Source organism: Peromyscus eremicus, chromosome 5 (genome assembly GCF_949786415.1).
Source record: "Peromyscus eremicus chromosome 5, PerEre_H2_v1, whole genome shotgun sequence".
In the NCBI taxonomy this organism is placed as follows: domain Eukaryota; kingdom Metazoa; phylum Chordata; class Mammalia; order Rodentia; family Cricetidae; genus Peromyscus; species Peromyscus eremicus.
This window is the reverse complement of record NC_081420.1, coordinates 55,713,044-55,735,092: the sequence shown is the minus strand read 5'-3', so window position 1 is coordinate 55,735,092 and position 22,049 is coordinate 55,713,044. Positions and strand designations below refer to the sequence as shown.

The 22,049-nt window shown below is 40.7% G+C and overlaps 1 protein-coding gene across 2 annotated transcripts in view; it reads left to right on the top strand.

The window, feature by feature from the left end:
- The first annotated feature begins 2,083 nt into the window (after nucleotides 1-2,083).
- The window catches only part of Gdi2 (GDP dissociation inhibitor 2), a 30,165-nt gene continuing 10,199 nt past the window's right edge, over nucleotides 2,084-22,049 (top strand). Inside the window, exons 1-7 of one of the 2 annotated variants that reach the window (XM_059263485.1) lie at nucleotides 2,084-2,322; nucleotides 13,457-13,578; nucleotides 15,716-15,823; nucleotides 18,509-18,608; nucleotides 19,238-19,372; nucleotides 20,443-20,641; nucleotides 21,078-21,209. In XM_059263485.1, coding sequence (XP_059119468.1) covers nucleotides 15,737-15,823; nucleotides 18,509-18,608; nucleotides 19,238-19,372; nucleotides 20,443-20,641; nucleotides 21,078-21,209 — 653 coding nt within the window. In that variant the 5' untranslated portion in view covers nucleotides 2,084-2,322; nucleotides 13,457-13,578; nucleotides 15,716-15,736. The remainder of the gene's footprint in view (nucleotides 2,323-13,456; nucleotides 13,579-15,715; nucleotides 15,824-18,508; nucleotides 18,609-19,237; nucleotides 19,373-20,442; nucleotides 20,642-21,077; nucleotides 21,210-22,049) is intronic. The other variant, XM_059263484.1, reaches the window with a different exon arrangement.

Below are 22,049 nucleotides of genomic sequence, written 5' to 3'. Positions count from 1 at the left end.
CAGCAATCCTCAGTACATTTTTGAAGGCTTTCCTTTATATTTTGAAATTCTCCTGTGATGACTGCACGCTCTACCTCATAGCGTGGAGGAGGAGGCCTGGTTGCTCAGAAGTTTTATAAGGCGTATCTGTCTGTCTTCAAGGGCAAAGGACAACTGTATAAAAGTGTTGTAGACTCAGGGTATTTAGATAAAGGGAATGGTCAAGGGTTCGTTAAGTAGTCCTGAGTGTGCTGCTCAGACTTTCGTCTTTCCAAAGACTTTAAGGAAGCAGCTCTTGATTCCCCTTTCAGTTTGTACTTGTTACCACTGTAAGCACATGTGTATGTAAGTGTGTATGACCCTGCACGTGTGGGTATGAGTGGAGGCCAGGGAACAACTGGGAGCTCTTTCCTTCCACCTTGGTGGGTTCTGGGAGGCAAGTCAGATTGTTATGCTTGTGCAGCAAGCACTTTTACCCAAGCTCACAGCTTCTATTCTTTTAGAGCCTTCTACATCCTAATTAAAATCGTAACTTACTGCTTAGGCAGGGAATGTAAAAAAAAATTATCTTTTTGTGGTGCTAAGCATGAAATGGGCATTCCAACCAACCAGGCCAGTGACTTGTGCATGCTAGGTAACTGCTCTGCTGAGCTACATTCCTCTCATTTTTTCAGGGTTGTTGACAGCCCCCCTCCCCCCAGTATGCCTCTCCAACCTAAAACCTTTCCCATTGTGGTCACTGCTTTTCCAAGCTGTTTGTTTAGATTAACCTATATCTTTCCAAATTATACATAGTTTGGGCTCATGATTTTAATAAAGGAACTTTAGTTGGGAGTCCCAGAAAGTAGAATCCCGGACTTCTTGAATTGGAAAGAGCTTTTGTAAAATAATTACCTCTTCTCAAATAAAACGTTTAAAAAAGTATCTGCTCAAGGCCGTTAAATCGATTCAATCCTCTTAACTGTACATTCCAATACGATTCTTAGCATAGTTCTGATTCTAACCCAGCCAACAGATGAGACCACTTAACTGACCCAATTTAGTAAAATGTAGGGGTAAGGGAAAGACGACAAAAGTTGGCTGAGAATAAGTATGGTGAGTTTAAAGCCAGTGGAGTTTAAGATCCAAAGCAAATATTGCTTTGATGGTACTGGAGATTGCTGGAAGGTCTACTCCTGACATCTCTGACTGTCAAAACAAAACAAAAAACCTGAATTAAAAATTTAACAAAGTTTAACAAAGAACCGGATCTACAACCAGGTAGCTTCCCAAAGATGGTTTAGAACACCCCACCTCTAGTGTGGTGAACTGTCCTTAGGAGGTAGAAACACAGTAAACATACAAAATGACCTCAATAGTGCAATTCGGCATTTGCCTTTTATGGGCACACTTTGGCAGCCTTCAGCCTGGGACTGGCTGAGCCCAGTTGCTTAGTTACCAGGGTATATATATATATACTTTATAACCGGCTTTGCATCTCAAGCTAGAATGCAGGCCATGATACTGGAAGGCCACTCTGGACCAAATTTTACCTAAAGTATGGGTACCAGTTTAGAACACATTTGTTCGAACAGAACCGTACAAGTTTAAAACAGGGTATTCAAGAATTCTAAGCTCTTCCCAGCCCCGCGGGCAGGGGCAGGAGCCAAGCTGCAGAGACGACGAGGCGGCCGACCTTCCACCAAGAGGGTGTTCTCACGACTTGGCCCCTCAACACATCATCCGGTGCACACCCCACTCAAAGTCCCAGGGGCGGAGTTCGGGCTCCCGAGCCTGAGGACTAGCGAGCCCCAGCTCACGCCACACCGCGGGAGTCAGGCACGTGGTAGCCCAGCCGCAGTTTCCGCCCTGTTCCTTCTATTCAACTACAAGGCCAGGCCTCGCGTGTCGCCGCCCAAACCACCGTGCCACAAGACGGGTGGAAAAGCCGGAAGCCAAGATGGCAGCTTCCCGCCCTTCTCTCGCGAGAGCAGCGAAGATGGGGGGGGGAAGGTGGGACGAGCAGGAAATGCACCAATGAGAGGACAGGCTATGCTTGACTGACGGCTCCGGCGGCCTCTCGCACGCCCCGCCCCGGCTGCGGAGCTCGCTCTCCGCTCCTCGCGCTCTCCCCGCCTCCCCTCCCTCCCCGCCCGGCTCTTCTCTTCCCGTTGAGGTGGCGGCCGGCCTCGCCTCCTAGTCAGCTCCGCTTTTCCTCTCTTCGGCTATTCCCTTTTCCCCGGGGCCCAGAGCGGCCGGACTTCTCGCTTCTTTCTCTACGGTGGCCCCAGAGGCCCTGCGTGCGCTCCTTCCCCCGCCATGAATGAGGAATACGATGTGATCGTGCTGGGCACCGGCCTGACGGTGAGCTGCGGTGGACGGCGGGGAGACGTGTCGGTTCGGCCTCTCCGGGGCCCGGGGGAGAGGGCGGGTCCCTCCGGTACACACTGAGCTGGCCCCGCCCGCGCCCGAACAGCCCGTGTCTGCACTCCTTTGGGGACCGTCCCCCCTCATCCGTGTTGGGTCTGGGGAGGGAGATCATGGCTTGTGGGGATGCACTGATTTGAAGGCGCCCGAGTGTTAGGAAAAACCAGGATGTGGAATTTGGGACGGGTGTCTGGGAAGCTAGCCCGTTGGGAAGTTGAGGTCAGAATCTCCGAGCTGCTGGAGAGAAACAGCTTCGTCCTTCTGCAGGAAGGAAGAGGAAAGGGAAAACAGCTTGTGCTCTTCCACTTCCCTTTTGGGTGGATGACCTCTCCCGATTGGAAGCAGGCAAGCCCTGAACAGAGCGGGAGGGAGTCGCTGCTGGCTCTTGCATTTTCTATGTGGCGAGCAGCAGCGGCTGCTTAGCTAGTCAATTGGCTGGGAAAGCTAGGCAGAAGGATAATCGCTGATCGGTAATTGTTGTAGAGTTTGGCCAACTGAAGTTTCTAGAGAAAATAATGAAACGAGTTTCTTAAAAAAACAAAACAAAACCAAAACCCTTCACTTTTCTAATAAGCCTTAAGCATTCCTTTACCGTTCTCTCATCCTCTCACGTAGAATGGGAAATGAATTGTCTATTAAATACGCTCACCTCTGGCCCTTGCCATGTGTCCTTTTGTTGGTTTATTGCGTGCCACCACTGTTTCTTAGTGTTTTCCCTTAACAAATGGTTTGAGGAGGGGAAGCTAGTTTCTTCACGTAGGTTAGAAAATAATGTGCAGCGTGAATATACTGGTAATATATAAATGTAATATTATATATAAACGTAATATATAAATATACCTAATGCTATAGCATATTTATTTTCGTGGGTATCTATCTGCTTAGAGATGTTTAGATGATCTGCAAAAAATGTAGACAAGTCTAGCTTTTTTTCCCCCCTTCTTGGCTTGTTTAAGAAAAGAGCTGAGCATTTGCCAAAAGAAATTGGAGAGAGAACCAGTCATTTTGACTACCAATTTGGGTGTGTTTGTGAAATTATGACTGGGTTATTTCATCGGGACCATTGATGTATGTATGCCATACAGTAGTATCATTTCAACTGCCATGGCTTTCGAATTTGTTGAAATGCATTGAAAAATCTTTTGATCAAATTAATATTTTTTAGATAAAATACTCTGAAATAACTTTTAGAGAAATCCTTCAATATTTTTATACCACTTTTTTTTTTTAAACTTTTTGGAAAAGTTTATTTTTCTCTTTACAATGATTAGTGATGATTGCTAAAGAGGATAATTTTATTTTGACAAGATCTCACTGTGTAGCCTTGCTTGACTGGAACTCAGAGCTCTACCTATCCCTGTCTCCTGGGTGTTGGTATTAAAGGCAAGGCCAAGATGTCCTGCTCAAGGCTAATCGACATGTGACTGCCCAGAGAGTAGACTGTTAAATGGGCTCCATTGCTTATCTAGAAAGCCATTTGCTTATTTTGAATGGTCTGATGGAATTTCTCTCCTCCCTCCCTTCCTCCCTTCCTTTTTTTTTTGAGGCAAGGTATTTCTGTGTAGACTTAGCTATCCTGGGACTCCCTATGTAGATCAGGCTGGCCCTTACTCAAAGAGATCTTTCTGCCTCTGTCTTCCCAGTGCTGGGATTAAAAGATATGCACCACCACACCCAGTGATTGAATTTTTGGTTGTGAGTTGGGAAGACTTGGGTGCCAAAATGAATCATTCTACCCAGGGTAGCCTGCAGGTTCTGATTTTAAGTGCCTAATTGGGGTTCCAAGTAGTTTGTGGTGGATTTTGCTCTCTCAGTGGGTCCTGTGGCTGCCAGCATATTGTGAGAGCCAGTTACTTGCATTTTGTGTTGTCATTGCTAATACCTCATATTTGCCCATTAATCAGGTCATTTGAGTATAGATCAGTGAGTGCAGAGCTGTCCTGCAAGTTTCCACATGCCCAGTTCAGAAGTATCACTTTCCCCAAAGATAGCACAATTTGTTTCACAAAGTAACACCCTTTATTTAAATTTTCACTTGAATTTGTGAATTTCTTGATGAGTAGTGGATACATAAGTAACTAGAACTCTAAGAGTTTCTGTGTATTACAGCTATGCTAACTTTCTTCCTTGGTGGGCCTTAAAGATGTATTCTGGGATATGTTCTTTTAGAATTGTATCAGTGCAGGGTTGTGTGTGACTTAGGACCATTATTGATAGAAGCAATAATAGCAGGATAATGTTGATAATAAGAAATGAAATTAGTAGGACTTAAGGTGAAATCTTGAATTAAGGTTAAATCTTTTTGTTTTTTTCAGTCAGGGTTTTTCTGTGTAACAGTCTTGGCTGCCCTGGAACTAACTTTGTAGACCAGGCTAGCCTTGAACTCACTGCCTCTGCCTGCTGGGATTAAAGGCTTGTGCCACCACCGTCTGGCAAATTAGGTTAAATCTTGAAGAGACCTGTAGTCAGAGTTAAAAAAACTCAAATTAGAAGAAACTTTGAATATCTAGTGGACATACCATTTGATGTCCCTAATCTTTGGTTTATAGATATTTAGTGCTGAAAATTTAAGAACCTAATAAAAAGGTGGGTACCAAATGCTGTATAATATTGGTGTGTCAAGGACTTTGAGTGCAGGGAACTTGTTACTTTTTAAACAGTGTTGAGTTTTCTATGTACCTTGTTATTGGCATTGTTTTCTATCAGTTAAATTCATATTAATCCACAAGTATTAAAAATAACTTTAGGGCTGGAGAGATGGCTCAGAGGTTAAGAGCACTGACTTGCTCTTCCAGAGGTCCTGAGTTCAATTCCCAGCAACCGCATGGTGGCTCACAACCATCTATAATGGGATCTGGTGCCCTCTTCTGACGTGCAGACATACATGCAGGCAGAACACTGTATACATAATAAATAAATCGTTTAAAAAATTAAAAAAAAATAACTTTAGTAAAGACCTTTACTTCTCTGTGAGACATGGCATGGCAGATTCTGTGTAATTCTCTAACACTAGAGTTGTCATTTTACAGAACTGTAGTTTGGTTTCCCTGTGGTGGTGGTAGTGCATGCCTTCAGTCCCAGCATGGTGTATGTGTGTGTGTAGTTCCAGCATGGTGTGTGTGTGTGTGTGTGTGTGTGTGTGTGTGTGTGTGTGTGTGTAGGCCATCTCTGAGTTTGAGGCCAGCCTTGTCTGCAGAATTCCAGGACAGCCAGGGCTGCACAGAAAATCCTTGTTTCTAGGGAAAAACAAAAACAAAAAACAAAACAAACCCCCAAACCTATAGTTCATAGAAAAGCCTCATGATGACAAAGTAAGAAAAATAAGTTTTTTTTTTTTTTTTTTTTTTTGTTTTTTTTTTTTGGTTTCTCGAGACAGGGTTTCTCTGTGTAGCTTTGCGCCTTTCCTGGAACTCACTTGGTAGCCCAGGCCGGCCTCGAACTCACAGAAATCCGCCTGGCTCTGCCTCCCGAGTGCTGGGATTAAAGGCGTGCGCCACCACCGCCCGGCGAAAAAATAAGTTTTTTGATAACTAGTATTTTAAAAGGACTAATTTTTGTGCTGGAGCATAATGAAGGCATTAAGATCTAGTAAGCTTTTTAGGGACTTTAACCCCCTTTAACTAGTCTCAAGCTGTTTTGCCTTTTGAATTATTCCATCTCATTTTTGCCTCCCACATCTTCTTTGTTGGTTGACTGGCAACTTCTGCATTTCTATGCTTTGAGCATGTGTAAGCAGACTTTTATCACATAATTAACACACAACTCATATGGGCTTGGTAATAAATCATTGAGTTGTGCTAGAATTAGTTTATTTGAAAAGAGGAGCCAACTGCATGGCCATTTGTGCTTCCCAAAGGCTTTTTGGTTTTCTACACAGTAAACTTAGAAATTATGAATAGAAACATGTAATTTGATATTTAACCTATTCTCAGCATTGTATGTTTAAAAATTATTTTGTATCCCAGGACACTCCCCCTACCACATCTCCTTATTAAAACATTATAATTAAATCTGAGGTTTTGTACTTGATTTGAAAATCATAAACTGTAATTTAAATTTGCTCAGACTTGATCTTGAAACCTCTGCCATAGTTGTGAGAGTTGTGTGGACAAAGGACTTTGTATTCTCTCAGGAGTGGTCATAGGACCAGTGTTTTCAAATGCCTTTTTTTTTTTTTAAACTCGAATATTCCTAGCCTAAAAATGTTCAATTTAGCTGGGCTGTGGCACACACCTTTAATTCCAGGACTTGGGAGGCAGGGGCAGGTGGATCTTTGTGAGTTCAAGGCCAACCTGGTCTACATAGTGAGTTCCAGGATAGCCAGGGCTACATAGAAAGACCCTGTCTCAAAACAAACTAATAAAAAAGTGTTGGTAAGCTTTGAGTAGCAGGAGGAATGCTTTTCTAGGTAAAGAGAGCAGTGCAAATTGGAATTTATAAAAGGATGTGGGGCTAGTGGGATAGATGGCTTAGTGGGTAAAGGTGCTTGCTGACAAGCCCCATGACCTGACTGCAATCGCTGGGATCCACAAGGTATGGGAGTCAGTTCTCTGCTTTCACATTTTTTTCAGACTTCCACATTTGCCCCCCAGTGTATATATGTACACGTACATAAATGGCAAGAGTAAAAATGTGTGCGGGGCTAGGGAAATACTGTCAGTATACTGCTTGTGTAAAAATGAGGACCTGGATTCCATCTCCAGAACCTACATTTAAAAAAAAAAAAAAAAAAAAAAAAGACAAGAAACAACAAAACAAAACACCAAGGTTTAGAGGTATTTGTTCCAAATGATACCCTGAAGGCAGTTACCCATTTTGCTGTTTGACACATTTTTCAATTATAGGCCCTTTATTTTGGTTCTCAGCCTTCATGCTGTAGGGCCATGGTCCAATGGGTCATACTTATATGTAGCATTGTGACAAGTTAAGTGTAGAAGCTATACAGCAAAGTTTGCTATGATTTTGTCTTAGAAACTGAACCCTCAAGTCTATTTCATTAAGTGAGAAAATGACTTTTTTGGTCCTACTCTTCTTTTTAGGCAAGAGCCTGTTAAGTATTACTCTATTTTCATATGCTGTGTTGCACAATATATCTAATATGCTACCAAAAGAAACAAGGGTGGCTCACACCTTTAATCCCAGCACTCAGAGGCAGAAGCAGGCAGATGTCTGTGAGTTAGAGGCCAGCCTGGTTTACACGATGAGTTCCAGGACTGCCAGAGCTACATAGTAAGACCCTGTCTCAAAAAGAGAAAAGAAAATTAAAGAGAGAGAGAGAGAGAGAGAGAGAGAGAAACAAGGGAATTGTTTTTAAATAATATTAGGACTGAGTTTTGTATTTATAAAATACTTTCAGTTCTGTTTATCAAGATGACATAAAGAAAGTGAAGAGGCAGTCACAGGATAGAAAATACTTTGCAGTACATATAACTTGTGAAGGACTTTGAATCTCTAAAATACATAAAGACCTTTTATTAAGTGGTACAAAAAAGACACAAATCCCATTTAAGAAAATGAGTCAGGGCTTGACAGGTGGCTTAGCAGTTAAGAGCATTTGTTATTCTTGCAGATGACCTGGGTTTGAGTCCCAGTACCCACATTGTGGCTCACAGCTGTCTGTAACCCGAGTTCCAGGGGTTCACATACATACACCCAGCAAAACACTCATAAAGTTAAAAAAAATACATATTAAATTTTTTTTAAATAAAAAATATTTTAAAAAATGAGTTAGTGGCACTGGAACACTGGCTCAGACATTAAGAGACTTGCTATTCTTGCTGGTGACCAGATTCGGGTTCATTAGGCAGCTTACAGTCAACTTTTCTCCTCAACTACTAGAGATCTGATGCTGTTTCCCAGTATCTGGGCACCTGCACATATCCACACACAGACACACATAAATGCATAACTAAGAATGAAATATTTCAAATAAGAAAAAAAAGGCTAAAAATTTGAGTAAATTCTAACAGAGGTGATACCAATCAATTACAAACTGTTCTTAGCCTCATTTCATCAGGAAGCCCCGATGAAACATCTTTTTTTTTTTTTTTTTTTTAAGATTTATTTATTATGTATACAGTGTTCCGGCCTGCATGCCAGAAGAGGGCGCCAGATCTCATTACAGATGGTTGTGAGCCACCATGTAGGTGCTGGGAATTGAACTCAGGTCCTCTGGAAGAGCAGCCAGTGCTCTTAACCTCTGAGCCATCTCTCCAGCCCCGATGAAACATCTTAATCAGAGTGACTAAAGGGCTTGAAACAAGGATGTTCATATACTGTTGAAGCAAGTGAGTTTGCAATCATAAAGGCACAGTCTGCTTTTTATGATGCAGCTTAACAAATGGTATGACAGAAAGACCCATGTGAAAGTGGCCACAGAGCAATACTAGTCAAGAACTGGAAGTCTTTGGCCCACCAAGAGGAGATTGGATATGTAAAATTGGGCTCATCCCCATGGTGTATTCATTCCGTGGAGCCCCCTGTTACCAGAAGCACATGTCTAGACTAGCTGCTTCCACAGCACCTGAGAACTTACTAGAAACATAAAAACTTACTTAATTAGGAAGATATATGAATCTACATTTTCATATGAGCCCCAGGTGACTGTCACTTGAGAGATGCTACTTTAGTAACTTCTTTAGAAATCAGTTCTGGACTAGCTTTGTCACCATCACCTAGGAACTTGTTAGAAATGCAGATTTTCATTCCCCTTCCTTCTCAAGCAGCCTAAAAGATGGGACTCAGTTGTTTTGTTTTATCAAGACTTTGGAGCTGTGATTTCAACCTGAGTTTCCAGAGCCTGTTTAGAATGTACATTTCCCAGCAAGGTGGCAGATTATGGTAAACCAGGAAACGTGCCTTGAGATCCTCCACTTGCAGGAGTAGGCAGACTTTCAGGTAGGAAGTAATATTGTAGCCTTTGCAGGCCATGTGGGTTCTGTCACAATTGTTCTGTTACTGAGAAAACAGCCACAGGCAGTCTATATACAAGCAAGCATCGTGATATACCTGTAGAATGATTTACAAAATGAGACTGTAAGTTCGATTTGGCCATGTACCTAGGAGCCCCTGCTCTAGAAAGGAGAGTAGGTAAGTGATGACTGATAAGACCACAAACAAGCAGTATACACTTTTCACATGAACACCTGGGAAGCAGATGGAGGTGGATTTCTCTGAGTTCCAGGGCAACCTGGTCTGCATACTGAGTTCAGGCCAGCTAGGGATACACAGTGAGATGCTGTGTCAGGAGACAGAACAACAGAAAACATGAACAAATCTTATTTTGGGGCATGTGTGTACACACACATTTATTTTGTGTGTGTGTGTGTGTGTATGAGGAGGACAGAGGACAAGCACACTGTCAGTCCTTAAGCACTATCCACCTGTTTTGAGACAGAGTCTCTCACTGGCCTGGAACTCACTGTATATGAATCTGGGTAACCACGGAGGCCCAGTGAGGATCTGCCTGATTCTGCCTTCCCAGCACTGGGATTACAAGTGTGTGCCACCATGCCTGGCTTTTTTCCATATGGCTTTAGGGTTCTCTTCACTCGTGCCCCTGTGCTTGGAAGGATTATGGACCAAGCTGCCTCCTCAGCTCATCTTTTTTAAACCACAGTTGGGTTAGCCTTCAGGACAGCTGACAACACAAGGGGTCATTTATTTTGGCTTATACTTTCAGAGGTTGAGAAGCTCTGATGAAGCAGAGCAGCCCACATAGTCACACACAAGAAGCAGAGAGACTACTTGGCACTGGTTGGCTTTCTCCTTTTCCTCTTATTTCATATTCCTGCACCATCCTTCCATGTGATGAAGCTGCCACATTCTTAACTCCATAACTATTCACCCTCATAGACACACCTCCTCGAAGTGTGCTTTGTCAGTATTCTAGGTGATTCTTTTTGTTGTTGTTGTTGTTCTGTTTGTTTTTGAGACAGGGTTTCTCTATGTAGCCCTGGCTGTCCTAGAACTTTCTCTGTAGACAGGCTGGCCTCAAACTCAGAAGAGATCTTGCCTCTACTTCCTGAGTACTGGGATTAAAGACATGTGCCACCACTGCATGCCTCTAGGTGATTTTTTTTTTTAATGTGCATTGGTGTTTTGCCTGCATGTATGTCTGTGTGAGGGTGTTGGATTCCCTAGAACTGCAGTTACAGACAGTTGTGAGCTGCTATGTGGGTGCTGGGAATTGAACCGTCTCTCCAGCCCCTATTGGTGACCCAATCAAGTTGACCCTCAAGAATAACCAACATAATAATGTTGAGTAAAATATATCAGATTGAAAAGTAAACACAGAATGACTCTTATTTACAAAGTTCACAAACAGAACCAGTCTTTACTGTTAGATTGGGAGTGATGGGGAAAGGTGCTCATGATGACAGACATTCTAGAATATCATGTTTTGTTTCTTGAGCTAATAAAATGGAGTCCATTCTTTAGTAAAAATTTTACCTATGGCAAGTCATTTAAAAATAAGTGAATAGATAAATTACAGAGGTAATATTGAAACTTATTTGAGCTGAAAAAAAAGGAAATATGCTAAAGTTAAACTATGAGGGGGATTTGATTGTTGAAGTTCAGCTCATTAGATGCTTGTGGCCAGATCTGATGAACACTAACAGTTGGTACAGATTTGTGGAATTCCCTTTACCTTAACTGTAAAGCATTCATGACCATAAGAGTTTGAATGAATGTGTTTCTTATCTGTTTCTTACTGCATTCTAAAATTTCCTTCTTAATTTGGTTTGTCTAATATATTTATTCTTACTCACCTGAGAGTGATCATTTATAATTTGTCAGTTTATTAAAGATTATCTTAGATGCCTCCTCCTTTAGGTCAGGCCTTGGAATTTTTTTTTCTTGTTTTTATTTATGTGTATGCCTATGTGAATATGTGCCGTGGGAGTGCAGTTCATCAAGAAGTTGAAAGAGGGCGTTTTTTAGAATTGGAGCTAGAGGCAGTTGTACCACATGGGTGCTAGGAACCAGACTTCTGGGAGAGCAGCAATTGTTCTCTCCATTCCTTCTTAGGATTTTAAAAAATCCCTTCCCCTCTCTCCTCTTTAATGATAGTAGGGATTGAACCCAGTGTATCATGCATACTAAGTAAGCATTCTACATTGGCAACCTCATACGTTAAATATTGTGATGACTTAATGGAACCTGAGTTCAATCCCCAACACCCATGTAAAAAACTGAATGTGTGTGTGTGTGTGTGGGGGGGGCGTACTAGGGAGGGCCTATAATCAGGTGGATTCTGAGACTTGCTTCCAGGCTGTACAGTTGAATCAGTGTGAGACTTTTCTCAAAAAAATTAAGGTAGGTAGCAACTGAGGAAGACACCCAACACATCTCTGATTTCCATACACACATAGGTGCTTGATATATTCCAGTACATTCTTAAACATTCATGTGTAACACATATACAACTGAGGATATCAAATATCTGTTGTTTGTGAAGATTATAGCTACCATTATTAAAAGTCAGCTTAGGGGCTGGAGAGATGGCTCAATGGTAAAGAGCACTGGCACCTCTTTCAGAGGTCCTGAGTTCAATTCCCAGCAACTGAATGGTGGTTCACAACCACCTGTAATGAGATCTGGAGCCCTCTTCTGGTCTGCAGACATACATTGAGACAGAACACTGTATGTGTAATAAAAAAAAAAATTTAAAAAAAAAGTCAACTTAGTCAGGTGGTGGTGGTGGTGGTGGTGGTGGTGGTGGTGGTGGTGGTGATGGTGGTGGTGCAGCACACCTTTAATCCTAGCACTTGGAAGGTAGAGGCAAGTAGATCTCCAAATTTGAGGCCAACCTGGTCTATAGCTTAAGTTCCAGGACAGCCAGGGCTACATAGAGAAACCCTGTCTTGAAATAAAGAAAGAAGAAGAAGAAAGTCAACTCAAACAAGGCTAGCAATGAACTCAGTAATGATGCTTGCTCAGTGTGCATAAAGCCCTGGCTGGGTTCTTTCTGCAGGTCTACAAAGAAAAGACGTTAAGGAAAATCAATAGAAATTAAAATATTTATTATATCATTTTCAAACAAGCACATTATATTTTAACATGAATGACAACTCTATTAAATAGAGTATATACATATTGTATATAATTATCCAAAATGAAATTTATAGGGAAAGAATCTTTTGTTTACATTTTTTGCAATTTTTTTTTTTTTTTTTTTCCGAGACAGGGTTTCTCTGTGTAGCTTTGCACCTTTCCTGGAATTCACTTGGTAGCCCAGGCCGGCCTCGAACTCACAGAAATCTGCCTGGCTCTGCCTCCCGAGTGCTGGGATTAAAGGCGTGCGCCACCACTGCCCGGCGCAAACTTTTTTTAATGTCTGTCTTGGAAATCAGATTATTCTGTCTGTGTCTATGTTCTTGTGATATTTGTCTCAGCTGAAGTTTGTATGAGGCCTCTCACATTGTGTATTTGGAAAGGGGAAAAGTATTTTAATTGCCTTTCAGATTTTTGTGACAATTTCTTTCATTTACACAAAAACTTAAGTGACAATTTTTAAAAAATTAATTGAAATATGAAACCCAAGCTGCATCTATATTTCTTATTCTGGCCTATTAAAATCCTTTGCTTTAGGGGCTGGAGAGATGGCTCAGTGGTTAAGAGCACTGGCTGCTCTCTCAGAGGACCCAAGTTCAATTCCCAGCACCTACATGGCAGTTCACAATTGTATGTAACTACAGTTCCAGGGGATCTGAAACCCTCAAAGAGACACACATGTAAGCAAAACATCAATGTATATAAAATAAATCATTAAAAAGTTTTTATTTTTTATTTTATTTTATTTTTTTTTGGTTTTTCGAGACAGGGTTTCTCTGTGTAGCTTTGCACCTTTCCTGGATCTTGCTCTGTAGACCAGGCTGGCCTCGAACTCACAAAGATCTTCCTGGCTCTGCCTCCCAAGTGCTGGGATTAAAGGCGTGCACCGCCGCTGCCACCACCACCCGGCAATTAAAAAGGTTTTTAAAAATTAAATAAAAATCCTTTGCTCTGGCTTGTACTTGGAATTCTTTTGTGATTTTTTTTTTCATACCATTGTTCTCCATTCACTTAGGAACTTTTAGCTTACTCTGAACAATATAGATCTTTTGAGTGCTGGTATTTCATCTGATGATATGAAAAGTCCAGTCAGTCTTGTATGGTGTGTTGGAGCATGCCAGCACTTCTGATGGGAAGGTAAGAGGATCACTAGTTGGGTAACCTGTTCTTGGCCAGCCTGGTATACATAGTAGCAAGACCCAGTCTTAAGATAAAAGAATGAGAAAGAATCAGCTGTTACTAATGACATTCCAAAAAGTCCTATAAGTATTGGGCCCCATGATGGTAGATGAGCATTCCAAAATTATGTTGCATTCATAAATTGTACTTTATTGATAACAAATAAGTTTTTCCTTTTATTATTATTTTTTTTTATGTTTATGGTCTTTTGCTTCTATGTATGTTTGTGTACCATGTGCTTGCCTAGTACCCATGGAGGCTAGAAAAATGTAGTCATATCCCTTGGAACTAAAAGTTACAGACGATTGTGATCTGCCTTGTGGGTGTTGGGGATCAGACTCTGGTTCTCTGGAAAAGCAGCTAGTATTTTTAACCTCTGAACCATCTCTCTAGCCCCCTACTGCTGGATCCTTGTAGGCCCCAGAGATGTATCTGAGTGGGGTGGCAAAGGATTGAAGAAAAGACCAAACACATGAACAGAAGTAGACTGGGCTTTCTGCTGGAGAAGCTTCAGTGTTCTGGAAGCTCAGAGTGTATATTACATAGAGTTGAACAGAGATGGGGTTATTGCATACAGCAGAACAAGGATGCTTGGCTTTTACATTCAGATAAACAAGGATGCAGCATTTACAGTATATTGCCAGACCAAGGATGTTGTTTTCTATTTTCTCTTTTGTTGGGGTGCCGGCCACCCAGCTCCCAATTCATCACACATGGAGGTTTATTTATTCTTAATTATGAATGCCCGTCCTTAGCTTGTCTTAGTTTCTATCCAGCTTTCCTTACATTAACCCATCTATCTTTTAACTCTGGGCTTTTCCCGTTCTCTAACTTCTGTAAATCTTATTCTTACTCTATGGCTTGCTGTGTAGCTGGGTGGCTGGCCCCTGGAGTCCTCTTCCTTCTCTGGCTCCCAGAACTTTTCCCCCCTAGATTTCTCCCTCTGTATATTCTCTGCCTGCCTGCCAGCCCCGCCTACCCTTTCTCCTGCCTTGCTATTGGCCAGTTCTTTATTAGACCATCAGGTGTTTTAGACAGGCACAGTAACACAGCTTCACAGAGTTAAACACATGCAACATAAACAAAAGTAGTACATCTTAAAATACTATTCTGCTTCACAAGGAGACAGGTTTAGGAAAGCTCAGTAGGAGCAGTCTCTGTTGGGAAGCAATGGGTGGTGGTACTGAAAGCTATGGTGGACATTTTCTGCACACACTGTCAACATTTACACTTGGACAAGGAGGGAAGGCTTTGCCATTTCCCTGCCTCTGTCGGAGAGGAAGTCTTCCATTTTTCAAGAGCATGGTCATGCCAGCAATACACACCGACTCGGGACTCAGGGCTTCCTCCTTTCCCATAACCAACGTGTATCAACTTTTAAGAGGTTCATTTTTGAAAAATGTTTATCAAAGCTGACTAATCGTAGTCAATTCTTTCAAATAAAAATGGTGACTCATGGAACAAAGTGTCTCCATACAGCCTGTAAATGAGTGGCACCAAAGATTTTCCTTGAGCCGGAAGTGCTATGTGGTACTTCGAATTTGTTCACAAAGGTGGGTATTTCAGATGTGTCTTTATTAAGTTAAATTTTCGTTTTGTTTTTGTGTTTCGAGACGGTTTCTTTAGCTTTGGAGCCTGTCCTGGAACTCACTTTGTAGACCAGGCTGGCCTCAAACTCACAGGGAACCATCTGTCTCTGCCTTCTGAGTGCTGGGACTAAAGGCGTGTGCCACCACTGCCTGGCTTTATGTTAAATATCAGTGGCTCATTAAAGATTTTAGTGAATGCCTCATAGAAAAGAATAGAGTGGCAGGGTGTAGTTGAAAGCCTCTGTCTTTGTTCTGTTCTCCTGTGATTTGGCATTAATATAAATTACAGCCCAGTAAAAAAACAGTGACTGATAGGTTCTGTTATTATGAAATGAATTTTTCACCTCAGAACTCACAGGAGTCCAAGAGAAGCTTTAAACCTACCAGTTTTGTCATGGTGAGCGAGTGTTTGAATTACTAAGACTGCTTAGTGAGTTTGCCTTTTAATAAAGAATACACTTTAAACATGTATGTGTCTTCTTTTAAAAATACATGTTTACCCTTAGGAATGTATCCTGTCAGGGATAATGTCAGTGAATGGAAAGAAGGTTCTTCACATGGATCAGAACCCGTACTATGGAGGAGAAAGTGCATCTATAACACCACTGGAAGATGTAAGTCTCTGTGATCAATGTATCTTTACATGTAGGAATTACTTGTGAGTCCCCACTTTAGTTCTTGGAGAAGTTCTCAGTTTTGCCTTATTATTATTATTATTATTATTATTATTATTATTATTATTATTTGGAAGAGGGGGGTGAGACAGAGTCTGTCTTTTCTCTACCTAGTGTTGGCTATCCTAAATCTCACTATACACACCAGACTGGCTTCACACTCAGAGCTCCATCCGCCTCCACTTCCGAGGGTTGGGATTAAGGGCATGGAACACCATGCCTAGCACTTTTGGCTTATTAAATAGAATATTTAATAAGTCTTCAGCTCTATTATTTTTAGGAGCTTCTAGTTTGGGGGCTTATTGGGATAAATCCAGTCTATTTAATGATCAAAGGAATTTATTTGGGGGTAAACTCACAACCACAGGAGATTTATCGTAGCATCCGGGAAAGCTGAGCTATGCCCCATGCTGAACGGCTTGGTCTATCTCAATATCCAGAACCACGAGGTAGCTAAGAGGGGCCAGTGTATGTGCATCCCATTGTCTTAAGGGTCCCCTGTGGCCACACCTCAGAGGCCAGTACCTCAAGGTCGTAGGCAGGTGTAACAGCTACAGCTGCCTGCCTCACTAGGGGCCGTGCTTCAGGGCATGGCTCAAACAGCTACCCACTACAGGGGTTGTATAGTGTGTGGACTGGGAAGAATGGGAGGGGTGCCCAGTATGCCAGCAGAGTGTCATCACCCGCCACCTGGCCTTATTTATTGCCTCAATCTTTTTTGTTTTTTTTGAGATGGTGGTTTCTTGCTGGGCGGTGGTGGCGCACGCCTTTAATCCTAGCACTCGGGAGGCAGAGGCAGGCGGATCTCTGTGAGTTCGAGGCCAGCCTGACCTACAGAGTGAGTTCCAGGACAGGCTCCAAAGCTACACAGTGAAATCCTGTCTCGAAAATACAAAAAAAAAAAAAAAAAAAAGAAAGAGAGATGGTGGTTTCACTGTGTAGCCTTGGCTGTCCTGGAACTCACTTTGTAGACCAGGCTGGCCTCCTCAGTCCCTTAAAGTTGTGCATTCTTTATCCCTGTTTTCCATATTACAGAGTTGTGTTTGCAGGGTTAAAAAAAAAAAAAATCATAGTGGTGGGCTGGAGAGATGGCTCAGTGGTTAAAAGCACTAACTGCTCTTCCAAAGGACCCAGGTTCAATTCCCAGTAGCCACATGGAAACTCACAACTGTCTGTAACTCTGATTCCAGGGGATCTGATGCCTTCATACAGACATACATGGAGGCAAAACACCAATGCAAATGAAATAAAAATAAATATTTTTTTAAAGTCATACTGTAATTCCAAGCTTAATGCTATTTACTCCACTATGCTTTTTCCTTTTCCTCTTTTTGGGAGGGGGGTGGGGCACATGATTCATTTTATAAGTGAATTTTTCTAAATTTATTTCTTTGTCTGGAGCTTGTAAATTTTTACGTATATGAGGATTAACACTTTTTGTGAAATAATGTACACTTCCATGAGTATTAAAATCACTGGCTGATTATGTTATGATTAATACCTATACCAAGAAGTCTATTCTTGTGTTTAGGAATGCTGAAGAAAGAGTTGAAAGAATGTTTTGTTAGAGTGCAGCAAAACCTCCGGTCTGAATCCAGCAGTGCATTTGATTGGGTTTTGTTTGTTACTATTGCTGTACTTTTTCTTTAAAATTGTCAGTTTTATTATGTAGCCCTAGCTGGCCTTGAACTCAAGAGCCCCCTGTTTCAGCTTCCAAGTTTATAGGTCTGCACCACTAGAACTAGCTTTCTTATGGGTTTGAAAAGTTGAAAGTAAAAAAGACATTGTAGCACTTGACATAAATATTTCAGCTTCCATCTGTTAAGAATGACATTTTCTGCAGTATCATAATGCTACTACATGTATGAAAAAGAACAATATTTAGACTATATTCAGATTTCCAGTAACTCAGAGAGTGATATTTAGCTCTTCAGTAGACTTCTGTTCTTTTAAAACCAGTGTTAACTAAAGTTTTATGCATAAGTGTTTCTTCTCTGTTCTCTTAATCTACAAGTCTCACCACCTTTCTCCTCTTCCTTTTTTCTTTGGAAGGAAATTATTGATTACTTCATACTGTATTATGCTGAGAGACACTCATTGGAGGTGAATGTGTACTTAGTATTTGGTGATGGAGTCATTGGTGTGTGCTTATGTTCACACTTATCAAAGTGTTTATATTTGTGTGTGAAGTTATTTATGTATCAGTTGTATTTCAGTGAAGCCTAAAAGCTACAAGTTAACAAGAACTAGTTTTAACTATCTTTTCTAGATTTGAAGTATTTAACTTTTTTTTTTAAACTTGTGTAGCTAGAGAAGCAAACGTAGGGGGAATGAGTTTAAATGATTCCATTTAAGTAGAAAAGACTTATGCAATGCTTGTTCATCTTAGTATTCATGAATTAAATATTGTGTTTAACTACATAATATATGGAGACCTACAAGTCTTATCTGACATAATAAGTTTGTCTGACAGATAAAGTTTTATCTGACTAAAGATAAAATGCTTTGTACTTTACCTCTTGTAGTTGTGTTATACCTCAGCCCCTCAATCTAAAAATTATTCATGTTTTAGTGAAAATTACATCTTGTTACATTATTGATACATATTTTTTTTTGTACTTTTAGTTATACAAAAGGTTTAAATTACCAGGACAACCACCAGCATCAATGGGGAGAGGAAGAGACTGGAATGTTGACTTAATTCCCAAGTTCCTTATGGCCAATGGTAAAGAATTCTAATGTTTTAGTTCTGGAGTTTGAATACAGGGTCTCATACATGCTAGACAAATGTTCTTCTATTGAGTTATGTCCCTCAGCTCTAACTTAAAAAAAGATGTGATTACCCGGTTGTAGTTATCCTTTCAAATCAGCTTTAAAATGGTTTTGGTTTCACAAAAATTTTGGCTGACTTGGGCATCTGAGCCTCCTTAGGCTTATAGACAGATGGTATTCCTAATTGTAGTCCTTTCTCTATCTGATGTTGATATTCTCTAATAAATACAAGTTGATTTAGAAATTGAAGTATTTGGAATTGTCTGTGACTGATATAGAACTGCAAAGTTGCCTAAATCCACTTTCAGTGAAACAGACCTCTTCTCACTGCTAGTACATATTTCATGGCCTTTGCAAAGCCAAGTTGATGAGCTTCAGTAGCCTACAAGTTATAACATTAAGCTTAAACATGTGCTTGAGGTGTGTATTCTAGTCGTACCATTGAAAATGTGGCTTTGGGGGGATTCTTGGTAAGAGTTGCTATACAAAGTTAGAAAATTTGGGAGCCCTTAATAGCAATTTCTGCTAATTTTTATTGGTAGTAAGATTTCAGTGACAGCTTGCATTATGTGACTTTTGTAGGTCAGTTGGTGAAGATGCTGCTTTACACAGAGGTCACTCGCTATATGGATTTCAAAGTGATTGAAGGGAGCTTTGTCTATAAGGGGGGGAAAATCTACAAGGTTCCTTCGACCGAAGCAGAAGCCCTGGCATCTAGTAAGTAATTCTCATTGTTATTTATCAGAATGATGAGGTTTTATGGTGAAAAGGAGTCTCACAAACCCATTTATCTAGTCAAAAAATAGTTAATTATCAGTTATATGCCAGACACTATTTTAGGCACTTAGGCATACACCAGTTAACTTTAATGTTTTATTCCATTTAGAAGAGGAGGGGAAAGGATATAAAACCAGAAGTTTTCTCAGCTTTATCTTACTACCAGATATATGTTATTAGTAGGAGTACTGACTCAGAGAGAGCTGGGGTATACATATAGCACCCACCCTCCCCCGTGTGTGTGTGTGTGTGTGTGTGTGTGTGTGTGTGTGTGTGTGTGTGTTCATGTGTTCCACCACAGCCAATGTATTCCTTTTAAAGATATTTTATTTTTATTTTGTGTGATTATTTGCCTGTATATATGTGTGCACCGCATGCATACCTAGTGCCCATGGAGGCCAGAAGAGGAGGCATTAGATCTCTACAGGGCTGGAGTTACAGATGTTCATTAGCCACTATGGGGTGTTTGGATCCTCTCTGCAAGATCAGCAAGTACTCCTACCTGCTGAGCCGTCTCTCTAGCTCTAATTATAGCTGTTTTTAAAAAGTGTGTAGAGCAGGAGCGCACTGATTGTTTAAGATTTCATTAAAATAAGTGACCTCCAGGGCAGTCATCTTCTCAAGGTGGCTGCTGTTAACAGTGACTTTTCCCATTAAGTCTATGAATGTGGGAAAGAGGGCAAAGGAGCAGCATTCATAGTTTTGGGAACTGGTTGAATTACAGATCAGCATTATTAGAGGAAGAATGAATATAGGCATAGATGCCTTTGGAACAATTTTTTCAAAGTTTTAGCTTCTCCAAGTATGTACTAGTTACCTGAAATTGTGTGTTAAAATTGAAGACTTTATGAATGATCTTTGTTGTGCCCCTGGAGACCATGTTGTCTAGATTTCATGTTGTATAAATTACATTTGTTGAGTAATGACATTGATGTTTAAAGTATCCTCTCATATTTTTTCTTCTCAGTGTCCTATTGTGATTATGTGCTTTTTGAAAAAATATTTTTCAGGCTTAATGGGACTGTTTGAAAAACGCCGCTTCCGGAAGTTCCTAGTTTATGTTGCCAACTTTGATGAAAAAGATCCTAGAACTTTTGAGGGCATTGACCCTAAGAAGACCTCAATGAGAGATGTGTATAAGAAGTTTGATTTGGGCCAAGATGTTATAGACTTCACTGGCCATTCTCTTGCACTGTACAGAACAGATGAGTAAGTAGGCTAATGAATCTCATTGAGGGCTTGGCAAAAGCTGGGAAATACTTGCCAGCAGTGATAGGAGGTCTGTTTACCACAAGTGGATTTGGGACCACTTTGCAGTTCAGTTCCTGTTCTATATCATAATTTCTAGTCTGCTTACATTTACTCTAGAGTATCAACAACAGAGTGAGGAGTCCAGGCAGTAACTTTCGGTTTCCAGATTCATATTTTCCTTGAAACTTTCAACTGAATCTTCAGTTTTCCAAATGGGAGACTTAGGAATTGTATGCTATTGTGTGGCCTGGGAAAGACGTTCTAGTTGCAAATTAGTGTTAGGGCACTTTAAGAGAAATGAGAGGGTGGTAATTTGAAATTGCTTCAGAAAAAGCGTTTAAAATAAATAAGAAGTAGTCTTTTTCTAATACTCTTTTATTTATTTTTTTCCCAGCTACTTAGATCAGCCGTGTTATGATACCATTAATAGAATTAAACTTTACAGCGAGTCTTTGGCAAGATATGGTAAAAGCCCGTACCTTTATCCGCTCTATGGCCTTGGAGAATTGCCACAAGGATTTGCCAGGTGAGCACCTGTTTAACCCACTAGCTATAGCCCTGCTGATCCTAGACTTTATCCTTACTAATGAACGTGAAAAATGGCTCTGAATAATGAGATGTTATTTGTTTGTTTTATGTTTTTTATATTTTTATTATCATTATTATTATTTTGGTTTTTTGAGACAGTTTCTCTGTGTATCCTTGGCCATCCTGGAACTTGCTTTGTAAACCAGGGTGGCTTCAAACTCAGAAATCCTCCTGCCTTTGCCTCCCGAGTGCCAGGATTAAAGGCATGTACCAACATTGCCTAGCTGAGATTATTTTTGTTTTTATTAAAATTCATGCACAATGAAAGAAACACAGAGCTTCAATAAAATGCAATGCAGTTTGAAAAGTGTGTAGACTTTATAGACCTGTGTTGTCACAATTCCAACTAATATTAAAATGTTTCCTTCCCCCACAAAGTAACCCCTCCCCATAGAAAAATACAGTCTATGCTCATCTACCTCTGGCTTCTGTTTTTGTGTTTATGAGATTCCTTTAGGTTAGTTTGCATGGGCTGAGAGTCACAGTGTTACATGAATAATGTTTATACCTCACTTCTTGGTGTGATGTCTAGATTTCCAGTTTGGGGCTATTGCAAATGAAGCTACTATACGAGTTTTGTACATCTGGTATTGCTGACTGATGTCAAAAGTATGTTTTTAAAAGTAATTAACTGTTTGTTTTCTGAGCACTTGTGCCATTTTTATACACTCAGCAGTGAGAGTTTTATGTATCCATACTCGTGGATTTATATTTTTGGTACTGTTTATTGACACTTTATTACATTTCTTAATTGGGTGTATTTGTGGATGGACATCTG